Source organism: Pan paniscus, chromosome 16 (genome assembly GCF_029289425.2).
Source record: "Pan paniscus chromosome 16, NHGRI_mPanPan1-v2.0_pri, whole genome shotgun sequence".
Taxonomy (NCBI): Eukaryota; Metazoa; Chordata; class Mammalia; order Primates; family Hominidae; genus Pan; species Pan paniscus.
The window spans coordinates 19,611,055-19,629,478 of record NC_073265.2 but is presented as its reverse complement, the minus strand read 5'-3'; the positions used below and the strand labels follow the sequence as shown (position 1 = coordinate 19,629,478).

Genomic DNA, 18,424 nt, shown 5'->3' with positions numbered 1-18,424 from the left:
TGAAGTGTCTGCAGCCAGGAAGGACATCTCAGGCCCGGCCACTTTGTCTTTAACTTTGTAGTCTGAGGGCACTGTGCCTGTGAGGATATATAGGTCTTCCCCACTGCCACACTGTGGGGTCAAAGCCTGGTCCATTAGGCTGTTGAGATTCACGTACCACCATTCCTGGAAGGACTGAGTCATCGGGCTGAATTTGTGAGAATAAACGTGGCCACCTGGAGATCACTGCTAAGGGAGAAAGGGTACAGCTGTCCTCTTTGGTAATCAGAATCAAGGTAATCTGTATTCAAGGCTTGCTTACATCCCAGGCTGTTCTCAGAGGTGATGGCCTCTGCCTCATTAATCGCCTCCTCAAGGTTGCTGTTGGGGTCATCGATCTGCGGCTCCACCTGCCATTTGGTAATTTCACAATACAAAGCGAAAAAAGAATGCCTCTTTACCTCTTCAGTTTTGGTCATGGTTTCTGCAAAGATGCTTGCAGCTCCCAGGTCATCCGTCACTGTGATAAATGGCCCAGCGGAGGCTGAGAGGACCAATGGAGTCACTGCAGAGGGGGTCACCACGTCCTCAGAGGAAACAATCTAGTCGAACAGTGCACAGTAGGGGAAGTTTAAGTGGAAAAAACTCAAAAACATAACACATTTCCTACTCAAGTCCCAAATGCTTTATCTAAAACTACTTGGGCTGTTTGGAATGTTCCAGATTTTACAGAGGTAACATGGTGCCTACCCGACATAGCCACTACCACCCCCAGTCAGGCCTAGGACAATTGTGCAAAGTCGAGTACATTCATATTTTCAAGAAAAACTATTACTATTCACAGCAGGTCACATGAACCAGACTAAAATGAGTTCACGTATCTTCAAGTTGGTTCTTTCCCCCAAAGTAAGTTACTAAAATTCAGAACTTTAAGGTTTCAGAATTGCAGATAAAGGACTGTGAACTTATATTTAATGTTTTTTTTTTTTTTTTTTTTTTGACAGTCTTGCTCTGTCGCCCAGGCTGAAGCGCAGTGGCGCGATCTCGGCTCACTGCCAGCTCTGCTTTCCCAGGTTCATGCCATTTTCCTGCCTCAGCCTCCCGAGTAGCTGGGACCACAGACGCCCACCACCAGCCCGGCTAATTTTTTGTATTTTTAGTAGAGACGGGGTTTCACCATGTTAGCCGGGATGGTCTGGATCTCCTGACCTCGTGATCCGCCCGCCTTGGCCTCCCAAAGTGCTGGGATTAAAGGCGTGAGCCACCGCGCTCGGCCATGATTTTTTTTAAAAAGAAATCTAATTGCATGTAAGCACTTTAAAAGCTCCTTCACCGAGAATATTCTTCTAAGTAAATCCAAAAATCAAAGCGGGAGGCACAGAAACAGCCTAAACTAAATGACAGGATGAGACTTTCCTAGACACAAAGTAGCCACCTTTTCCTTTCTGATGTAACACTGCTTTACGATTCGCTTTTACCTCTCTCTTTTCTTGCCACGGATTTGGACTCAGTCTGTCTTCGATATCAACAGCCAGCATGCATTCTTCTCCATTCATGGGACTAGCCACCGCAGATGCGTCCGAAGCAGCCGCAGAGGGGCACTCCACCGGGGCGATCATGGCGGCCGGCATCAGGGCCCCCACTACGGCATCTCTGTCAGGACACAAAGCCAGGCCTGTGGTGAGCTGCCCCTTCTCCACTGCACCACAGGAAGTGGTGAGGTAGGACTAGCACGCACTGAGGCGTTTCCTCATTTTTACTGAATACATGTAGAAGAGTTTTGGAAAACTACCAAACACTATTACCATGTATCCTTCGGCTAATAGCTAAAATGTTTACTCTGGATCCTATTTATTTGAAAAACCAGAGTAATGGCAGGTGAAAAACTGCCAAACATAAAAACCAGACCAGAATGAGACTCTGGCTCTCCCTGAGAAAGAAATCCTCTTGGGCTGCTGTGAGAGCCTGAGGGCTGGATAATTGACCAGCAGGCAATTTTGTGTTTACTGAAAGCCACATACTGAGCAGCAAGGACTCAATAGCCTCTACTGAATGTTTTTGTTCTGAAACTAATTTTCCTATGTAAGGACACCTGTCAGGTCCACATGTGTGATACATTAGCAGATGGGCAACTTATCTAGGCTGTGGGAAAGCAGCAGAAAAATACTGCAAAATGCCGCATTGGCAAAACAGCCTTCTCAAAGTGAGCGAAGGGGAAGCTAAGTCGTCTTAGACATCACTATAAATTAGTATCACCTAATTCTTTTCTTCCCCCAAATATTAATGGTTAGAGTCTACTGGTCAAAAAGAATAGTGAAAATGTTCAAGTTAGTTTTCTAATTCATATTTTAATGCCTATTAAAACATGCACAAAGATATCAATCACCATCAAAGAACACATGACTTACAACACACAGCATTTAAAGACAACAATACAACATTCTTGGAGACATCTGATCAACGAAAAAAAATCACAAAAACCTGAAGCTCACATAATTGCAGAATTTCAAAAATTAGCACAGAAGCCTACCTGGCATACATGATTTGCAATGCTGTAAGAATATGCGATAAGGCCTGCTGTTTGGCCAGATTTCCATCCAATGACAAGAGAATCTTGGCAAGAGAAGGGCGATTTGGCTTAGAATTACTTGCACCACTTATTTTATTACTGGCAGCAGAAGAATTGACATCTGAAGGCACGCCTATAATAGGAAAATAAAATTCGCATTTTGTTTTTAAGATCACAGTTTGCTCTATTTCTATAATATCTGACCTTATAGGTTAGTTCCAAAACACACTGCAATCTGCATTTTGCTATTTCACAGGGCACATATTAGGCTCATTAACAGGCCTTCAGAATAAGAAAACCACTTATCCATACTTCGATAAAGAAGCTATTTTCAGCAAAGTTTAACTGTAACTGCAAAAAGATGTAGGTGCTTTTATAAAATGCACTTACAACCGTTTATGTTATATACATATAAACTATGAAAATGCTGCAATAACTACCTGTATTTTCTTACCCTGGTAAGACAAGACAAAAAAGAATACAAAACAACAAAGAGAGAAGATGTTCACCAATAAAGTCTCATCAGGCTCACTTCCCTGCGAACTCCCAGGTCTCAGTAGAGGGAGGGAGCCAGGTGGAGCTGGGACATGTGTCTATGTCAACTCATCCAAACTGATACACAGATTTAATGCAATTCCCACCAGAATTCCAGCAAGAATTTTTGTCGAGAGACAAGATTATTCTAAAATGTATATGGAAAGGCAAAGGAGCAAGAATAGAAATAGAAAAATAAGAAGGAGGAACGAGTCTACCCAATTTCAAAAGTTGTAATACCATAACCAAAACTGTGTGGTACTGGTGTAAGAATCAATGGAATAAACAGAGAACGCAGAAATAGAACCACACAAATATGCCTCACTGACTGTTGACAAACGTGCAAAAGCAACTCGGAGGCAGGACAGCCTTTCGGCATATGGTGGTGGAGCAACTGGACGTCTGTGGGCAAAAAACCCAAACTTCAGCCTAAGTCTACACCTTATGCAAAATTAAATCCAAATGGATCATGACTTCAGTAGAAAATACAAAACTATAAATCTTTTAGAGAAAAATAGGAGACAGTCTTTAGGAACTAGCACTAGGCAAAAATAGACTTGACACCAAAAGTATGATCTATAAAAGAAAAACCTGATGAATTAGACTTCATCAAAATTAAACACTTTCGTTCTATGAAAGGAAATGAAAAGACAAGCTAGAGACCAGGAGAAAATATTTGCATAACACACATCTGCCAAAGGACTAGAAACATCTAGAATATATAATGAACTCTCTAAACTCAACAGAAAAAAAAAGCCAATTAGAAAAGGGCATGAAGACATATTTTACCAAAGAGGAGATATGGACAGTAAATAAGCACATGAAAAGATGGTTAACATAATTAGCCATAAGGAAAATATTAAAACCACAATGAGATACAATGACCTATCTATCAGTATGGCTACATTTTAAAAAGATAGTGAGGATACAGGAAAAACTGGATCATCCTCCACTGCTAATGAGAATATAAAATGGCACACCGATTCTGGAAAACAGTTGAGCAGTTTCTTGTCAAACTAAACATAATTACCACGTGACCAGCAATCACACTCTTGGGCATTTATGTCAAGGAAATAAGAATTTATTTTCACAAAAAGTGAATTTTCACATTCACCTGTGTATGAATGACATGGCAGTTTTATTTGTAATAGCCAAAACCTAGAAATAATCCAGATGTCCTTCGATGGTTGAGTATTCGATGGAATACTGAACATACTATGTAATATGTAACAACTTGGATGAATTGCCAGAGGATTAGGCTGAGTGGAAAAAGCCAGACTCAAAAGTTATACCATAATGTGACATGAAAAGAGCTATATGTTAAGAAGATACTGAGTAATTTGAACCAGAAAGGAGAAGAGGAGAGTCAAGCCTTATCTTCATCTACCCCAGAAAAGACAGCACAGGAAGGCGAAGCTACTCGCCCCAGTTCTTACAGCCAGTAACTAACACAGCCAGAAAGTCACATTCCAGTTTTTCATAAAAGCAGATGCTGCTGGAGCCTAAATGTCCCCTCCTGAGAGATAAGGGAAAAAAACAAAATATTTGTATGACAAGATGAGGTTCACTTTAAAAAAAAATTGTATTTATTTCTACATGCTAGCAAGGAGCAATGTGAATATTCCCATACAGCAGAAGAAATGATATTTTTAGAGACCATTTAATAATCTGAAATTCTTAGAGATAATCTAACAGAAGATATACAAGACCTATACAACACTGGGACTAGAAAACATTGCTGAGAGAAACTAAACACCTAACAAATAAAGAGAAACACTATGTTCATGGGTTAGAAGACTGAATACTGTGAATCCATCCTTTCACATTGACTTACAGAATTAATGCAATCCACATCAAAATCCCAAGCAAGCGGTTTTATAAAAACTGAGAAGCTCATTTTAAGTCATATGGAAATGCAAAGGGCCTGCAACAGCCAAAATATATTTGAAAAAGAACAAAGCTAAAAAACTGTTGCAACCTGAGTTCAAGCCTTTTATAAAGCTGTAGTAATCAAGACAATGTGGCATTGCCAACAAAATACACGAATAAATCAATGAAACATACTGGGAGTCCAGAAATAGATCCGTACATCTACAGACAACTGATTTCTGACAAAGGCAAAAGGCAATTCATTAGGAAAAGCATAGTTTTTCAACAAATACAACTGAAACAACTGGACAATCATGCCCAAAAAAGCCTCTCAATCTGAACCTCCCACCATATATAAAATTTAATCAACTGGTCATAGATACACATATCTAAAACTATAAAACTTCTATAACAGAACATAGAAGGAGAATCTTTATAATCTTGAGGCAAAGGTTTTGTAGACACAACATCAAAAGTACACTCTACAAAAGAATAAAATGAATAAACTAGGCTTCATCAAAATTAAAAACTTCTAATCTTTAAGATTCACCTGTGAAGAGAATAAAATGACAAGCCACACTGACAGAAAATACTAGCAAATTATATATTAGGCAAAGGACTTGTAACCCAGAATATATAAGGAATTCTCAAACTCAGTAAGAAAACAATCAACCTATTTAAATATAGGAAAAGACTTGAACGGACATTCACCAAAAAAGGTATCTGATTTGTAAATAAGCAAGATGCTTGAGATCATTAGTTATTAGGGAAATGCAGATTAAAACCACAACGAGATACCACCATACATCTGTCAGTATAACTAAAATTAAAGACTGAACGTATCAAGGGTTGACAAAAATGTGGAGGATGTGGACCTCTGGAACATCCACTTTGCAAAACAGTATGTAGCGATCTTAAGAAGCTAGACATACACCTACCATATGATCCACCCACTCCTCTCCTAGGAGTTTACCCAAGAGAATTTCAAGTGGATGTCCATACACAAACTTGTATGGAAATGTCCATTAGCAATTTCACTTGCATAGTCAAAAACTGGAAACAGCCCAAACATTCATCAACAGAAAAATGGATAAACAAATTGCATCTGTTTATCTTAAGATACTATTCAACAATTTAAAAGAATAAACTATTGATACATGCAACGTAAGTGAATCCCAAAATTATTATGCTGAGCGGAAAAAGTAAGATTTTTAAAAAGAGTATATGCTGTATGAGTCCATTTATAGTAAGCTGTAAAACATGCAAACTGGCCTGCCACAGTGGCTCCTGCCTATAATCCCAGCACTTTGGGAGGCCGAGGTGGGAGGATCACTTGAGCTCAGGAGTTCAAGACCAACCTGAGCAACATGGCAAAACCATGTCTCCACCAAACAAACAAAACTTAGCCAGGCATGGTGACATGTGCCTGTAGTCCCAGCTATTTGGGAGGCTAAGGTGGGAGGATCACTTGAGCCCAGGAGGTGGAAGCTGCAGTGAGCCAAGATCATGCCACTGCACTCCAGCCTGGGCGACAGAGTGAGACCCTGTCTACAAAAAAAAGAAAACAAACAAATAAAACACCCACAAAACAACAACAACAAAAAGAAAACATGCAAACTGATCTCTAGTGACAGAAATTAAATTGGTGCATATGGCAGGAAGGAGGAGGGGAGTTAAAAGCAAAAGGGAGGGGTACAAAGGGCCAGAGAGAAACACTGGAGTAGTGTATGAGTTCATTATCTTTGATTGTGGTGATGCTTTCATGGATCATACATATTTCAAAGTTGATCAAAATGTATACTTTAAATAGGTGCAGTTTATTATATGTCAATTATAACTGAATAAAGCTGTTAAAAAATACAAAAGAGCCCAGTACAGTGCCTGTATCTCTCAGGCAGTTATTAGGAGTCCTGTTTACACAGAAGGACAGCGCTGTGAGTTTACCTGATCATAAATACAAGAACCAGCAACATACTTTCTTCTAAAACTTTCATTCCAGCATGTATAAATCGCATGAGAGCACACCATAATTCTTCTGTGTCTTTAGAGTCATAATGCACTTAACATGGCACTACAACCTCTAATGTGTTGGCACAATTAAATAAATATAAGGTTGCTGTAACCTACTGGAAAATCTCAGAGAAGATGCAAATCTGTGTTACCTAAATAGGAAGCACCTAAAGGGTCTCTTGTAGTCTGGAAGAGGACGGGCTCGTGGACAGAGGGCGTGGCCACATCCACAGTTGTCCACGCCACACTGTGGGACGACCCGCAAGCCACGCGTGTGATCTTCTGGCCTTCTAAGCCTTGCACGAGCGTGGGCTTCCTGTTAACCGTGGTCGTGCCATTGCCCTGCTGGCCGTGGTCATTGTCACCCCAAGCATACACCTGTTTATGAGGGGAAAAATGCTTATAATTTTTCAACATTTCAGGACATTTTCTTTAATGTAATTTTTACTTCAAAATGCTTAACGTGTATGCCACGGTAGTTGAAAGAATTGAGTTCTGAAAAGTAAAACAAACCATTTCACAATCTTACAAAATGGCATCAGTGTACTACAATTCTGAAGAAAATCTAACCATGAAAATGCTTGCCAATAACCATAAAAAGAGTATTTTCTTAATATTAATCCAATTAATTCTGTTTTGTTGAAAGACACACAGAAGGTCTTCTCTTCAACTAAGTGCAATAATTTTTTCCCTTTTACTTTGCAAAGAAAAATGACCAAAAATAATATGCTCATTTTTCAAGTAAGTTGCTCCTTGGCCTTATAGAATTATAAAGTATAATTCATTTTGACTAAAAAAACAGTAATGGTAATTTTGTTTTCATAAATAAAATTTTAAATTGAGTATCCACAGGCCGGTCATAGCGTATGCTTCTCCAAGCAGAAGAGAGTGTAACACTTGTCAGGCACCAGCTCTGTCTCTAAAATGAGGCATGGATCCCTCCTGCCAGTTAGCAATTCTCTAAAGCAAAGTCTTGCTAATACCTTGCAGTAGGAGCATCTTCAAGAATAACAATCTTTTGGCCGGGCACTGTGGCTCACTCCTGTAATCCCAGCACTTTGGGAGGCCGAGGCGGGTGGATCACGAGGTCAGGAGATCGAGACCACGGTGAAACCCCGTCTCTACTAAAAATACAAAAAATTACCTGGGAGCGATGGCAGGCGCCTGTAGTCCCAGCTACTCGGGAGGCTGAGGCAGGAGAATGGCGTGAACCCAGGAGGCGGAGCTTGCAGTGAGCCGAGATCGCGCCACTGCACTCCGGCCTGAGCGACAGAGCGAGACTCTGTCTCAAAAAAAATAAATAAATAAAAAGAATAACAATCTTTCCACACACTTTTCACGTGGACTTCAGAGTGGGAACGCCTCTTTTCTGAGGACCCCGCCCCCAACCCCTGCTGCTGAGCAGGCAGATACACCAGCGGGCAAAAGGGACGGGTCCCGCCCCCATGGTTCTTCAAGCAGTAAGACTCGGCTGAGTTCATCAACAGCTGCGATTTCAACAGGACGAGGGCCGTGTCGTGAACCCCACGTCCCCCAAGTCAGGATAGCACGCCACCCCCAGGCCACCTGCAGCCTTACCTGCCCCGAGTCCGTGACCGCCAGGCAGTGCAGGGCCCCGACGGCCACATGCACGATCTTCTTCCCTCTCAGCCCTTCCACCACCTGCGGCTTCCGCACGTGCACGTCAGAGCGGTGGCCCAACCTGAAGTAATCCCCCTTTCCCCTGAGAGGAGGCCCGTAGTGGAGTGTTACAATATAGTTGTGGTCTGACAATGCTATACAAGAAGACACTCATTGTCACATCTTTCACAGCCAGCTCAATGACATCACACACAGCACCCAAGGTCTTCGAACTTGTATTCAAAATCATACACCATTAATTCAAATTAACTTATTAAGTCAGCTGGGAAAAACCTTAATATCTTAATACATGTTCTACAATATTTAAGTTACTGTTGTAGGTTTTCATATAGACTGAAAATAAGACACACTACTGCAAACACCTATCCAAAGTCCTATCTGGTATACATCTTTCTCAAAGTGCCAATGTTGGCCAGTCGCGGTGGTTCAGGCCTGTAATCCCAGCACTTTGGGAGGCCGAGGTGGGTGGATCACGAGGTCAGGAGATTGAGACCATCCTGGCTAACACGGTGAAACCCCATCTCTACTAAAAATACAAAAAAATTAGCCGGGCATGGTGGCAGACACCTGTAGTCCCAGCTACTCGGGAGGCTGAGGCAGGAGAACGGTGTGAACCCCGGAGGCGGAGCTTGCAATGAGCTGAGATTGTGCCACTGCATTCCAGCCTGGGCGATAGAGCGAGACTCCATCTCAAATAAATAAATAAATAAATAAATAGTGCCAATGTTATGACCAGAGGCAGCAAGGCCTGACACAGCATCCAAGGCCAGTCTGGGCACCTGCTCTTTTGCACGTTAATATAATAAGCTTTAACAAGAAATACATGTTAACTTTCTCAGGATCAAAGGATTCAGTAGGCTATTTTGCTCTCATTTTATCCTTAGGCTTCAGCAGAAGAAACACTTCCTATAAATCTCGCCCAAACAGGAAAGGTAAGTGGCCTAAAATTTTTCTAGTATTTTCAAAATGACCCAGTTACAATAGGAAATTTCTTCTTGTACTATTGTCACTAATCCCAACTCAATATCCTTTAAAGGACAAAGATGCATGCATAAGTAAAAATATGACAGGTCACAATCATGCCGGGGTGGTCCTGGGGCGAGGCCCAAGTTCCGGCACAAGCACCGGCACAAGCACGCACGCTGTGACGGGGAGGACGTTTACGTACCATGTCCACACCACTCCAGACTTGGTGAGCGCCAGTAGGAACTGAGCTCCACACGCAATCTGGCACACCCCCTGTCCATTTAGTCTCTCAATGTTCTGGGGAATGTTGCAGCCTTCACTTCCACCCCGGCCCAATTTTCCAAAGTCACCATCACCCCAGGAAAATACCAAACCTAGGTTTAAAAATAGGGAAGGGAAGGGAAGGGAGAGAAGAAAGGAAAGATAAAGAAAGCCCAACCTCCTCCCAAAATGTCATGAGAATCTTGAGCACATATGGTCCTTGGCATGACCACATGACCTGCAGAGCCCCTGTTATAGAACTCATTTTTATATTTTCCTTAATATAACAGTTAATATAATATGTCATTTTTGTTAATAGTGTCTTTTTTTCATTTTACTTTTTAAAAGATTGTATTGAAATATACATACAGGAAAGTGCATCTATCATAAGTGTGCAAATTGATGAATTCTAAAATCTTTATTGTACCTGTTTAGCACCTAGATTGACACTGAACATAACTAACAACCAGAAATCTCTGAGTACTCCCTTCCTGTAACTACCCCTGCGCCCGACCAAATCACTCTCTTCTAACAGCATAACTTTGTGTGACTAGCTTTTTTAATGTAAAAGAATGAAATCTACAGCATGTGTTCATTTGCATCTGGCTTCTGCCACCCAACATTATATTTATGGGATTCATTTGTACAGTTGCATATTAGTTTGCAGATCCCTCACTCTCGTTTCTATATGGTATTATATTGCATAAACGTACCACACTTTATCCAACTACTGTTAAATATTTGTGCATTTTCTACTTGGGGGCAATTTCAAATAGTGCTGCTATGAACATTCTTGTAAATGTCTTTTGGTGAACATATGCAACACATATATGCGTTGTTGTTGGTTCCCAGGAGGGGCATTCCTGGGTCATAAACAATGCATGTGTTCAGGTTTAGTATGGTATAATGCCAAACAGGTTTCCAAAGTGTTTGTGCCACTTTACATACCCGCCATTATTGAAAAAGAGTTCTGTTTGCTCCACATTTTCACCAATATTTGATATTTTGGGTTTTTTTTCTTTTAAACCATACTAGTGGGTGTGCAGTGATATTGCAATGTGGTTTTAATTTGCATCTTCCTTGTGACAACCTTGATTACTGTAAGCCACTTGGAAATGTGATTTAAATTCATATAAAGATATAGTAGCAAAACACATAGTAAGTTACTTTCATATCCAGAAAGTTTAGATAGAATGATTTCTATGTAAGCTTTTACTGTGTAGTCTGAGTCCATGAATATTGATTACAAAAAACACATCTGTAGGTGAGTTACAATACCTCACTTATAATTCCAAATTCATGTTGTGTTAGCTCAATATTTTTCAAATAATTTTTGCATGCAATTTTCACCTTCTTTCTGAGTAGTTTCAGGTATTTTGTATGGTTTCAGCAGTCAGTTAGGTTGCCATTGTTTGGAAGCACACATCCACGTATCTGCACCATGATGATATGACACGCCCCTACCTCCCATTTCGCATTTTGTCAGAAGTGCATAGTTATCACTAACTTTGCCAGTAGAAATGTACTCCCAATTTACCACGGACTTATCTTGAATAATCTCTCCACTGAAGCATAACAGGTTTTGAATTCTGTTAGAATAGTTGTTTTTACTTTTAATTTTATACAAATTTCAAAGTTATGTAATACTTTTATTTAAAAAGTGAAACAAAGCTTTTCCTCTCCCTTACCCACATGTTAGCCCAGCAGAGGGGGAAAGCATTGGCCCCAGGCCAAAATCATAAATGCTTTCAATTAACTAATAATAATTGCTGGCATGTTGCCATTAAATGTCCTTGTCTCATTACCCCTGGTTGCTTCATCAAACCCGTAGGTCACTGAAGCCCACTTTTGAGACAAAGACTATTTCTCCCCCAAAAGTCAAGGGAAATATAAAAAGTGAAATGAGTGATTAAGAATAGAAGTCAATTAATACAATCATTTTGTCTTAATTATTTAAAGTCCAGTTTTTTTCCTCCAGCAAACCTGAAAATACACTATCCTCCAGCTATCAGAATTATATTGAGATCTACTCACATTTATGATGATGTTCAGAGATTCATCATTGGGAAGGAAAATGCACACGCTGCGGCGGTCTTGCATGACTCTGTTGTTGTGGAAATTCAATTTGTTCATTGTGTTTTGGGCTCTCTGGGTGGTCAGGGCTGGGTTCTGGGTCCTTGGCAATTCCTCAGGTTCCCAGCACTCCAAAGCCAAGCTCACCTCCTCATCACACGCCCTGCAGGAGAAGCATCAGGGTGTCCGACTACGTGGGTTTCATAGCTGTGGAAAAGCCAAAGGGGAGACTCCTGAAGAAAGGCGGTGAAGACTGTGAAGAGCGGGTCAGGAAGATGAGCACAGCACTGCTACTCCTGTGGGCACAGGGACAGCATGTCTCCAGCCAGCGCCACCTTGTTTAATACATGGGAACTCACTGAAATTCATTCTGTATTTTGCCCGCAAAGTTTTAAAGATTTCATCCACAGTCAGGAATTAAACTTATACCAATGAGAGCCTCACACATTCAAGGACGAACTAAGCACTACAGGCCTCACAGAAACAGAGATCCCATCTTGGAGTTCTCAGTCCCACATGGGAGATAAAGGGTTTTGAACATGAAATGACAAAAACAACAGCAAGAAGAAAATTCTTGTCCTTTTTCATTACTATCAAACTCAAATAAATGTCTTGGCTCTTACATTACATTCATTCTTCAACCATTGTGGTCTGGCTTCCACTTCCTTCACTTCACCAACATGGCTCTGCCAAAGGAAGCCCGTGATCTCTAGGCCATCACTTTAATTGATCTCTCTACAACATTTATCCTGGTCGTTAAGCCCTCCTTACAACATTCTTCTCTCTTTGTTTTTATAGCTCTGTCTCTCCTGCTTCTTTAACCTGATAATGCATACTTGATTTTTCCATTTATTATTTCATCAACCAATTAATACACAGATAAAACAAGACTGTGTATATCAAACCATGTTTGTATAGAAAAAATGGATTTTGGATGCCTCTCATATGTAATTAGTTCTATTAAACATATTAATTGTATTGTTTAATTTATCAGGTTTTTGACACAGAGAATTTTGTTTGCAAGTAATAAAAATTTTATCTCCAATTTTCAATAATTATACCCATTATTTCTGTTTTATGTCTCATTGCATTGGTGAGATCTTGCAGAATAATTTTAGAACAGTAGTGGGTATTTTCTACTTTTAATGGGTGTGTCTAGTATTTCATATATTGTTGCTTATAGAACTCTATTCAACCAAGACATGTCAAGACTAGTTGTCTCTCAAACCATTAGTATTTATATTATTCCTTTCCAGCTACATTTGTGGGATGTAAAAGACCATTTCCAGGAATATGGAACTGTTTTACTAGGTGGAGGGTATATATAACCATACAATAGTCACAGAAACTACATTAATACTCACATAAATCAAAGCATAAATGACATAGAATCTTGGCAGATTTGTTTAAGGTTAAATGTATAACTCTTCTCAGCAGGAGGTGAAAGAATATATTCTTAGATACTTGGCACATTTAGAAAATATAATCTAATATTCTTTTAAAAGAACAGGCCGGGCACGGTGGCTCACGCCTGTAATCCCAGCACTTTGGGAGGCCAAGGCGGGCGGATCACGAGGTCAGGAGATCCAGACCATCCTGGATAACACAGTGAAACCCCGTCTCTACTAAAAATACAAAAAATTATCTGGGCATGGTGGCGGGCACCTGTAGTCCCAGCTACTCGGGAGGCTGAGGCAGGAGAATGGCATGAACCCGGGAGGTGGAGCTTGCAGTGAGCCGAGATCACACTACTGCACTCCGGCCTGGGCAAAAGAGAGAGACTCCATCTCAAAAAATAAATAAATAAATAAATAAATAAATAAATAAATAAAACCTCATCTACAAGGGAATTACTTGAAATTAAAACAAATGGTAATCATATATATGGTACTTCATTATTAGGAAGGTGGCTAAAAGCCCAGTTAGACATATTCTGCTTTTCTTAAGGAATAATGATCATTTCATGTTAGGTTATAGCCAGCACAGCACCTCGTGGGGTCATGGGAGGCCTGTGCTATCATTCTCACTAGGAGGGATGGTTAACCCATGTGTTCTAGGACCACAAACTATGCCCCAATCTACTCATCCATCTAGAAAAAAAGGCATGCTTTTAGTTCAACAATTCCAAAGCATCAGTTGGAGGACCAGTGTTGGCTGCATCAGAATCACCTGGGTGTTTGTAATAAATACAGAATCCTGAGCAGGTATTCTGGCATTTCTATTCATACAGAATCTCCAGGGTCAGGGCCAGGTATTTCTGATGTGTAGCAACAGATGGAAACCACCACTTCAGTTAGCAGAAGGAAGGCACTGAGCAGAGGGTTGAATATAATACATTGGAAAGATATCTTAAAGATAAACAATTGGGAAAAAGTAATATATGTGAATATCACATCATCATCATCATAGGAAAAAACAAGGTCCTCAACATTGTCAAAGGTATAAATTCCTAAAACAGGTCAAATTCGTGTTCTCAAAACATTTTCCTGAAAAATGTTACTAGGTGGTATAGGGATAAATAGGTTTGCAAAGTACTGTACCCTCTATATATCTTGTCTCAGAAATTCAGAAAGTGTTAAAGACTCTGAGAAGTCCTGCAGGCAACTTCTTATATTTAATGCAGTATATCTCAAACTCACTTGAGCACACAATACTTTTTTCCCCCAAAGCATATCTATTAAGGTCCTATAGAACAATATTCTTAAGCATACCATTTAGAGATACAATTCTAAAATGATTTTATCAAATATTAAATTTCATGGCAAAGTTTTTCCCTGTATATTGATATATTCCAACACTTAGTCTTCCTTTTTGCAATATAAATCTTTTCAAGAGGAAATTATAAGCGTGGATTAAATGCATCTTAAATTCAAACCCTTAAATAATATTCATCCCAGTATAATTCTTCTTATTTAAATCTATACTTCAAATTGAGTTAGTCCTATAATTTTTCACTTCTAATTAAACCAATTAAAGCAGGGTATGTCTACTGACCTACTTTCCAGAATTTAAAAAATAAACTAGGAAAAAATATCTTCTGAGCTGTGGGATGTTTCCAGAGCTTCATTAAAATAACCAGAAATTTTCACTTGGGTACAATTTTTGCTTATTTTATGGTTCAAATATGCAGCACAAAAGATGACTGGAAGAGGATTATTGAAGCAAATTTAACAAAAGCAGAGTCTATATGAGGCAGTGCTGCTTCACTGCTGCTTTTTCTGCTTTGAGGATGGCAAACCAGAAAAGCCCTCAAAGAGAGAGATTAAGTTTTCACTTTACCTAAGACAGCATTAAAGCTGATTAAAAGGTTCCACTGAAATGGCAAAATGGCCATATCTCTAATAAGCGCCAGTTTAAAACTTAATCTTAAATTGGGCAGTTCTGGGGAAAAGAATTAGATTAAATTTATACCAATTTGAATTCTAGAAGTCAGTCTCATAGCAGCCATTGGCTACTTATTCTGTGTGCTAAACTAAAGCTCAACTCAGTCCCAGGAGGACACATTTCCTACTACAGGGCAACTCTTTTCCACCCAGTGATCTTAGGATTGATTATCTATGAAGGGTAGACCATGTGGTAGTAACATATTTTCCAGGGAACAAAACAAATCAGTATTAATAGTGATCAAACCCCACCCAGCCTCTTTATTAATACCCAACTTACGAAAACATATTTTAAGCTGTACAATTCCTCCACTGGAAATTTAAGCTCACATTATTATGAGTTCCTTATTTCCTGATAAGTCCCAATGGTTACAAAATTACTCAGTTTCTTTGAAGAATCAGGAAGCCACCACCCATGGGCATTCAATACTGATTGTCATTTTTAACAAATTGTGGGAAATAAGCTTTAAAACTGGGTCACTACCCCTAAAAGTATGCAGTTTAGTTATAATATATCAATACTGATTTGTTAGTTGTGACAAATATACCATAATCGTGTAAGATGTTAGCAACAGGGGAAACTGGGTGCCTGTGTGGTACACAGAAACTCTCTATACCACCTTTGCAACTGTTTTCTAAATCTAAAACTATGCTAAAATTTTTTTTAATTTAAAAATTAAAAGTAGGTCACCAGAAATTTCCTACCCACGTAATATAGTCTATTTTGAATGTAGGCAAAAGAGGATTCTCAATTCTAGGACTGTCTCTCTAAAAAAGTAAAAAGCTGGTAATTTGATAAGATTACTGCAAGAGAAGCATGACTAAGTAGGCATATATCAACAGTCAATATGGTACCTTTATTACCTAAGAAAAACAAGGCAAAAATTTATCTTGGAAAACTGGATTGCAGAGAACACTATCTTCTAATTTAATCATCACACACTTATATAGCTCATGTTACACACACAGTACGGTAATATTTATTTGCTGAAAAGCAGAATACGAAAGCATTAGATACTCCCCCTCCACCTATGAGTTCACCATCTAGTTAAGTACACGTCACTGCCAAGAAGCTTAAAATGATAGTATTGTCCCTGATTTCTAAGAGCACACATAGGCTGATGGGCAACTCTCATGCCAACCTCAAAGGAAGGTAGAATGGATAACAGCGTTAAGTATACAAATACTGTGCTGTGAACACTGTAGCTAAGACCATTCTGGAATAAACACTGTATCATCTTTAATGTATAGTATCCTATCCCAAAAGTGATATCAAAATGTCTTTAGTAAAATGAGTTCTGTTCTTCTTCATTCTTTCATTCAGCACCTACTGTCTGCCAAGTGTTGCTGTATATGCTGAGCACACTAACAGCACTAACAAAAATACCCTGCTCTAATAGAAACAGACAATAAGCATATGACGTAGATGGTGCTATGTACTATGAAGAGAAATAAGCCCAGAGTAGATGAGAGTTGATGGAGTTGTGTCTTAATTTGCCTTATTTTACATATATTTAACGTATTAAAATCTTGCTGACATCCTATGTGGAAAGGTTTACTGAAAATTTGAGAGACAGAGAGAGAATGGCTGATCTGTAGAACATGGGTACTGTCTAAAAGAACCTTCACTGATTCTTTCAAACTTTTCCAGAGATAAACTTAGACTCATTTTGAAAGTTGCTTTATTACCAAAAAATTGCCACTCCATGAAAAGTTCAGCACTTGATGCCAATAGGTGTGACAACAAAAAAGCAACTTCAGCATCACATATATGGTCAGGAAAACCATCAGAAACTAAGAGATTTTTTTTTTTTTTTGGTGACAGAGTCTTGCTCTGTCACCCAGGCTGGAGTACAGTGTTGCAATCTGGGCTCACTGCAACTTCCGCCTCCCTGGTTCAAGTGATTATCCTGCCTCAGCCTACCGAGTAGATGGGATTACAGGCGTGCACCACCACACCCCAAAATGAGGTTTCACCATGTTGGCCAGGCTGGTCTCAAACTCCTGACCTCAGGTGATCCACCTACCTCTGTTGCAGGAAGTCAGGGACCCCGAACGGAGGGACCGGCTGAAGCCATGGCAGAACATAAATTGTGAAGATTTCATGGAGATTTATTAGTTCCCCAAATTAATACTTTTATAATTTCTTACGCCTGTCTTTATTGCAATATCTGAAGATAAACTGTGAAGATTTCATGGACACTTATCACTTCCTCAATCAATACCCTTGTGATTTCCTATGCCTGTCTTTACTTTAATCTCTTAATCCCATCATCTTCGTAAACTGAGGAGGATGTATGTCCCCTCAGGACCCTGTGATGATTGCGTTAACTGCACAAATTGTTTGTAGAGCATGTGTGTTTGAACAATATGAAATCTGGGCACCTTGAAAAAACAACAGGATAACAGCAATATTCAGGGAACAAGAGAGATAACCTTAAACTCTGACTACCAGTGAGCCGGGCGGAACAGAGCCATATTTCTCTTCTTTCAAAAGCAAATGGGAGACATATCATTGAGTTCTTTTTCTCAGCAAGGAACATCTCTGAGAAAGAGAATGCGTCCCTGAGGGGAGGCCTCTGAAATGGCCACTTTGGGGATGGCTGTCTTTTACAGTCATAGCAGAGGGATGAAATAAGCCCCGGTCTCCCGTAGTGCTCTCAGGCTTATTAGGACGAGGAAATTCCTGCCTAATAAATTTTGGTCAGACCAGTTGTCTGCTCTCAAACCCTGTTTCCTGATAAGATGTTATCAATGACACTGCGTGCCCAAAACTTCATTAGCAATTTTAATTTCGCCCCAGTCCTGTGGTCCTGTGATCTTGCCCTGCCTCCATTTGCCTTGTGATATTCTATTACCTTGTGAAGTATGTGATCTCTGTGACCCACACCCTATTTGTACACTCCCTCCCCTTTTGAAAATCGCTAATAAAAACTTGCCGGTTTTATGGATCAGGGGGCATCACGGAACCTGCCCACATGTGATGTCTCCTCCGGACACCCAGCTTTAAAATTTCTCTTTTGTACTCTTTCCCTTTATTTCTCAGACCGGCTGACACTTGGGGAAAATAGAAAAGAACCTATGTGAAATATCAGGGATGAATTTTGCCCGATACACCTCAGCTTCCCAAAGTGCTAGG

General features: G+C 39.8%; 1 protein-coding gene across 1 annotated transcript in view; it reads right to left on the bottom strand.

The window, feature by feature from the left end:
• LOC117975980 (E3 ubiquitin-protein ligase HERC2-like) overlaps window positions 1-10,784 on the bottom strand; it is a 91,699-nt gene extending 80,915 nt beyond the window's left edge. The window contains exons 1-8 of the mRNA XM_063596968.1: window positions 10,778-10,784; window positions 9,728-9,942; window positions 9,582-9,630; window positions 8,540-8,751; window positions 7,114-7,339; window positions 2,510-2,681; window positions 1,458-1,632; window positions 441-581 (exon numbers count right to left, since the gene is read on the bottom strand). Of these exons, the coding sequence (XP_063453038.1) occupies window positions 441-581; window positions 1,458-1,632; window positions 2,510-2,681; window positions 7,114-7,339; window positions 8,540-8,751; window positions 9,582-9,630; window positions 9,728-9,942; window positions 10,778-10,784 (1,197 nt within the window). The remainder of the gene's footprint in view (window positions 1-440; window positions 582-1,457; window positions 1,633-2,509; window positions 2,682-7,113; window positions 7,340-8,539; window positions 8,752-9,581; window positions 9,631-9,727; window positions 9,943-10,777) is intronic.
• Between the last annotated feature and the right edge of the window lie 7,640 nt (window positions 10,785-18,424).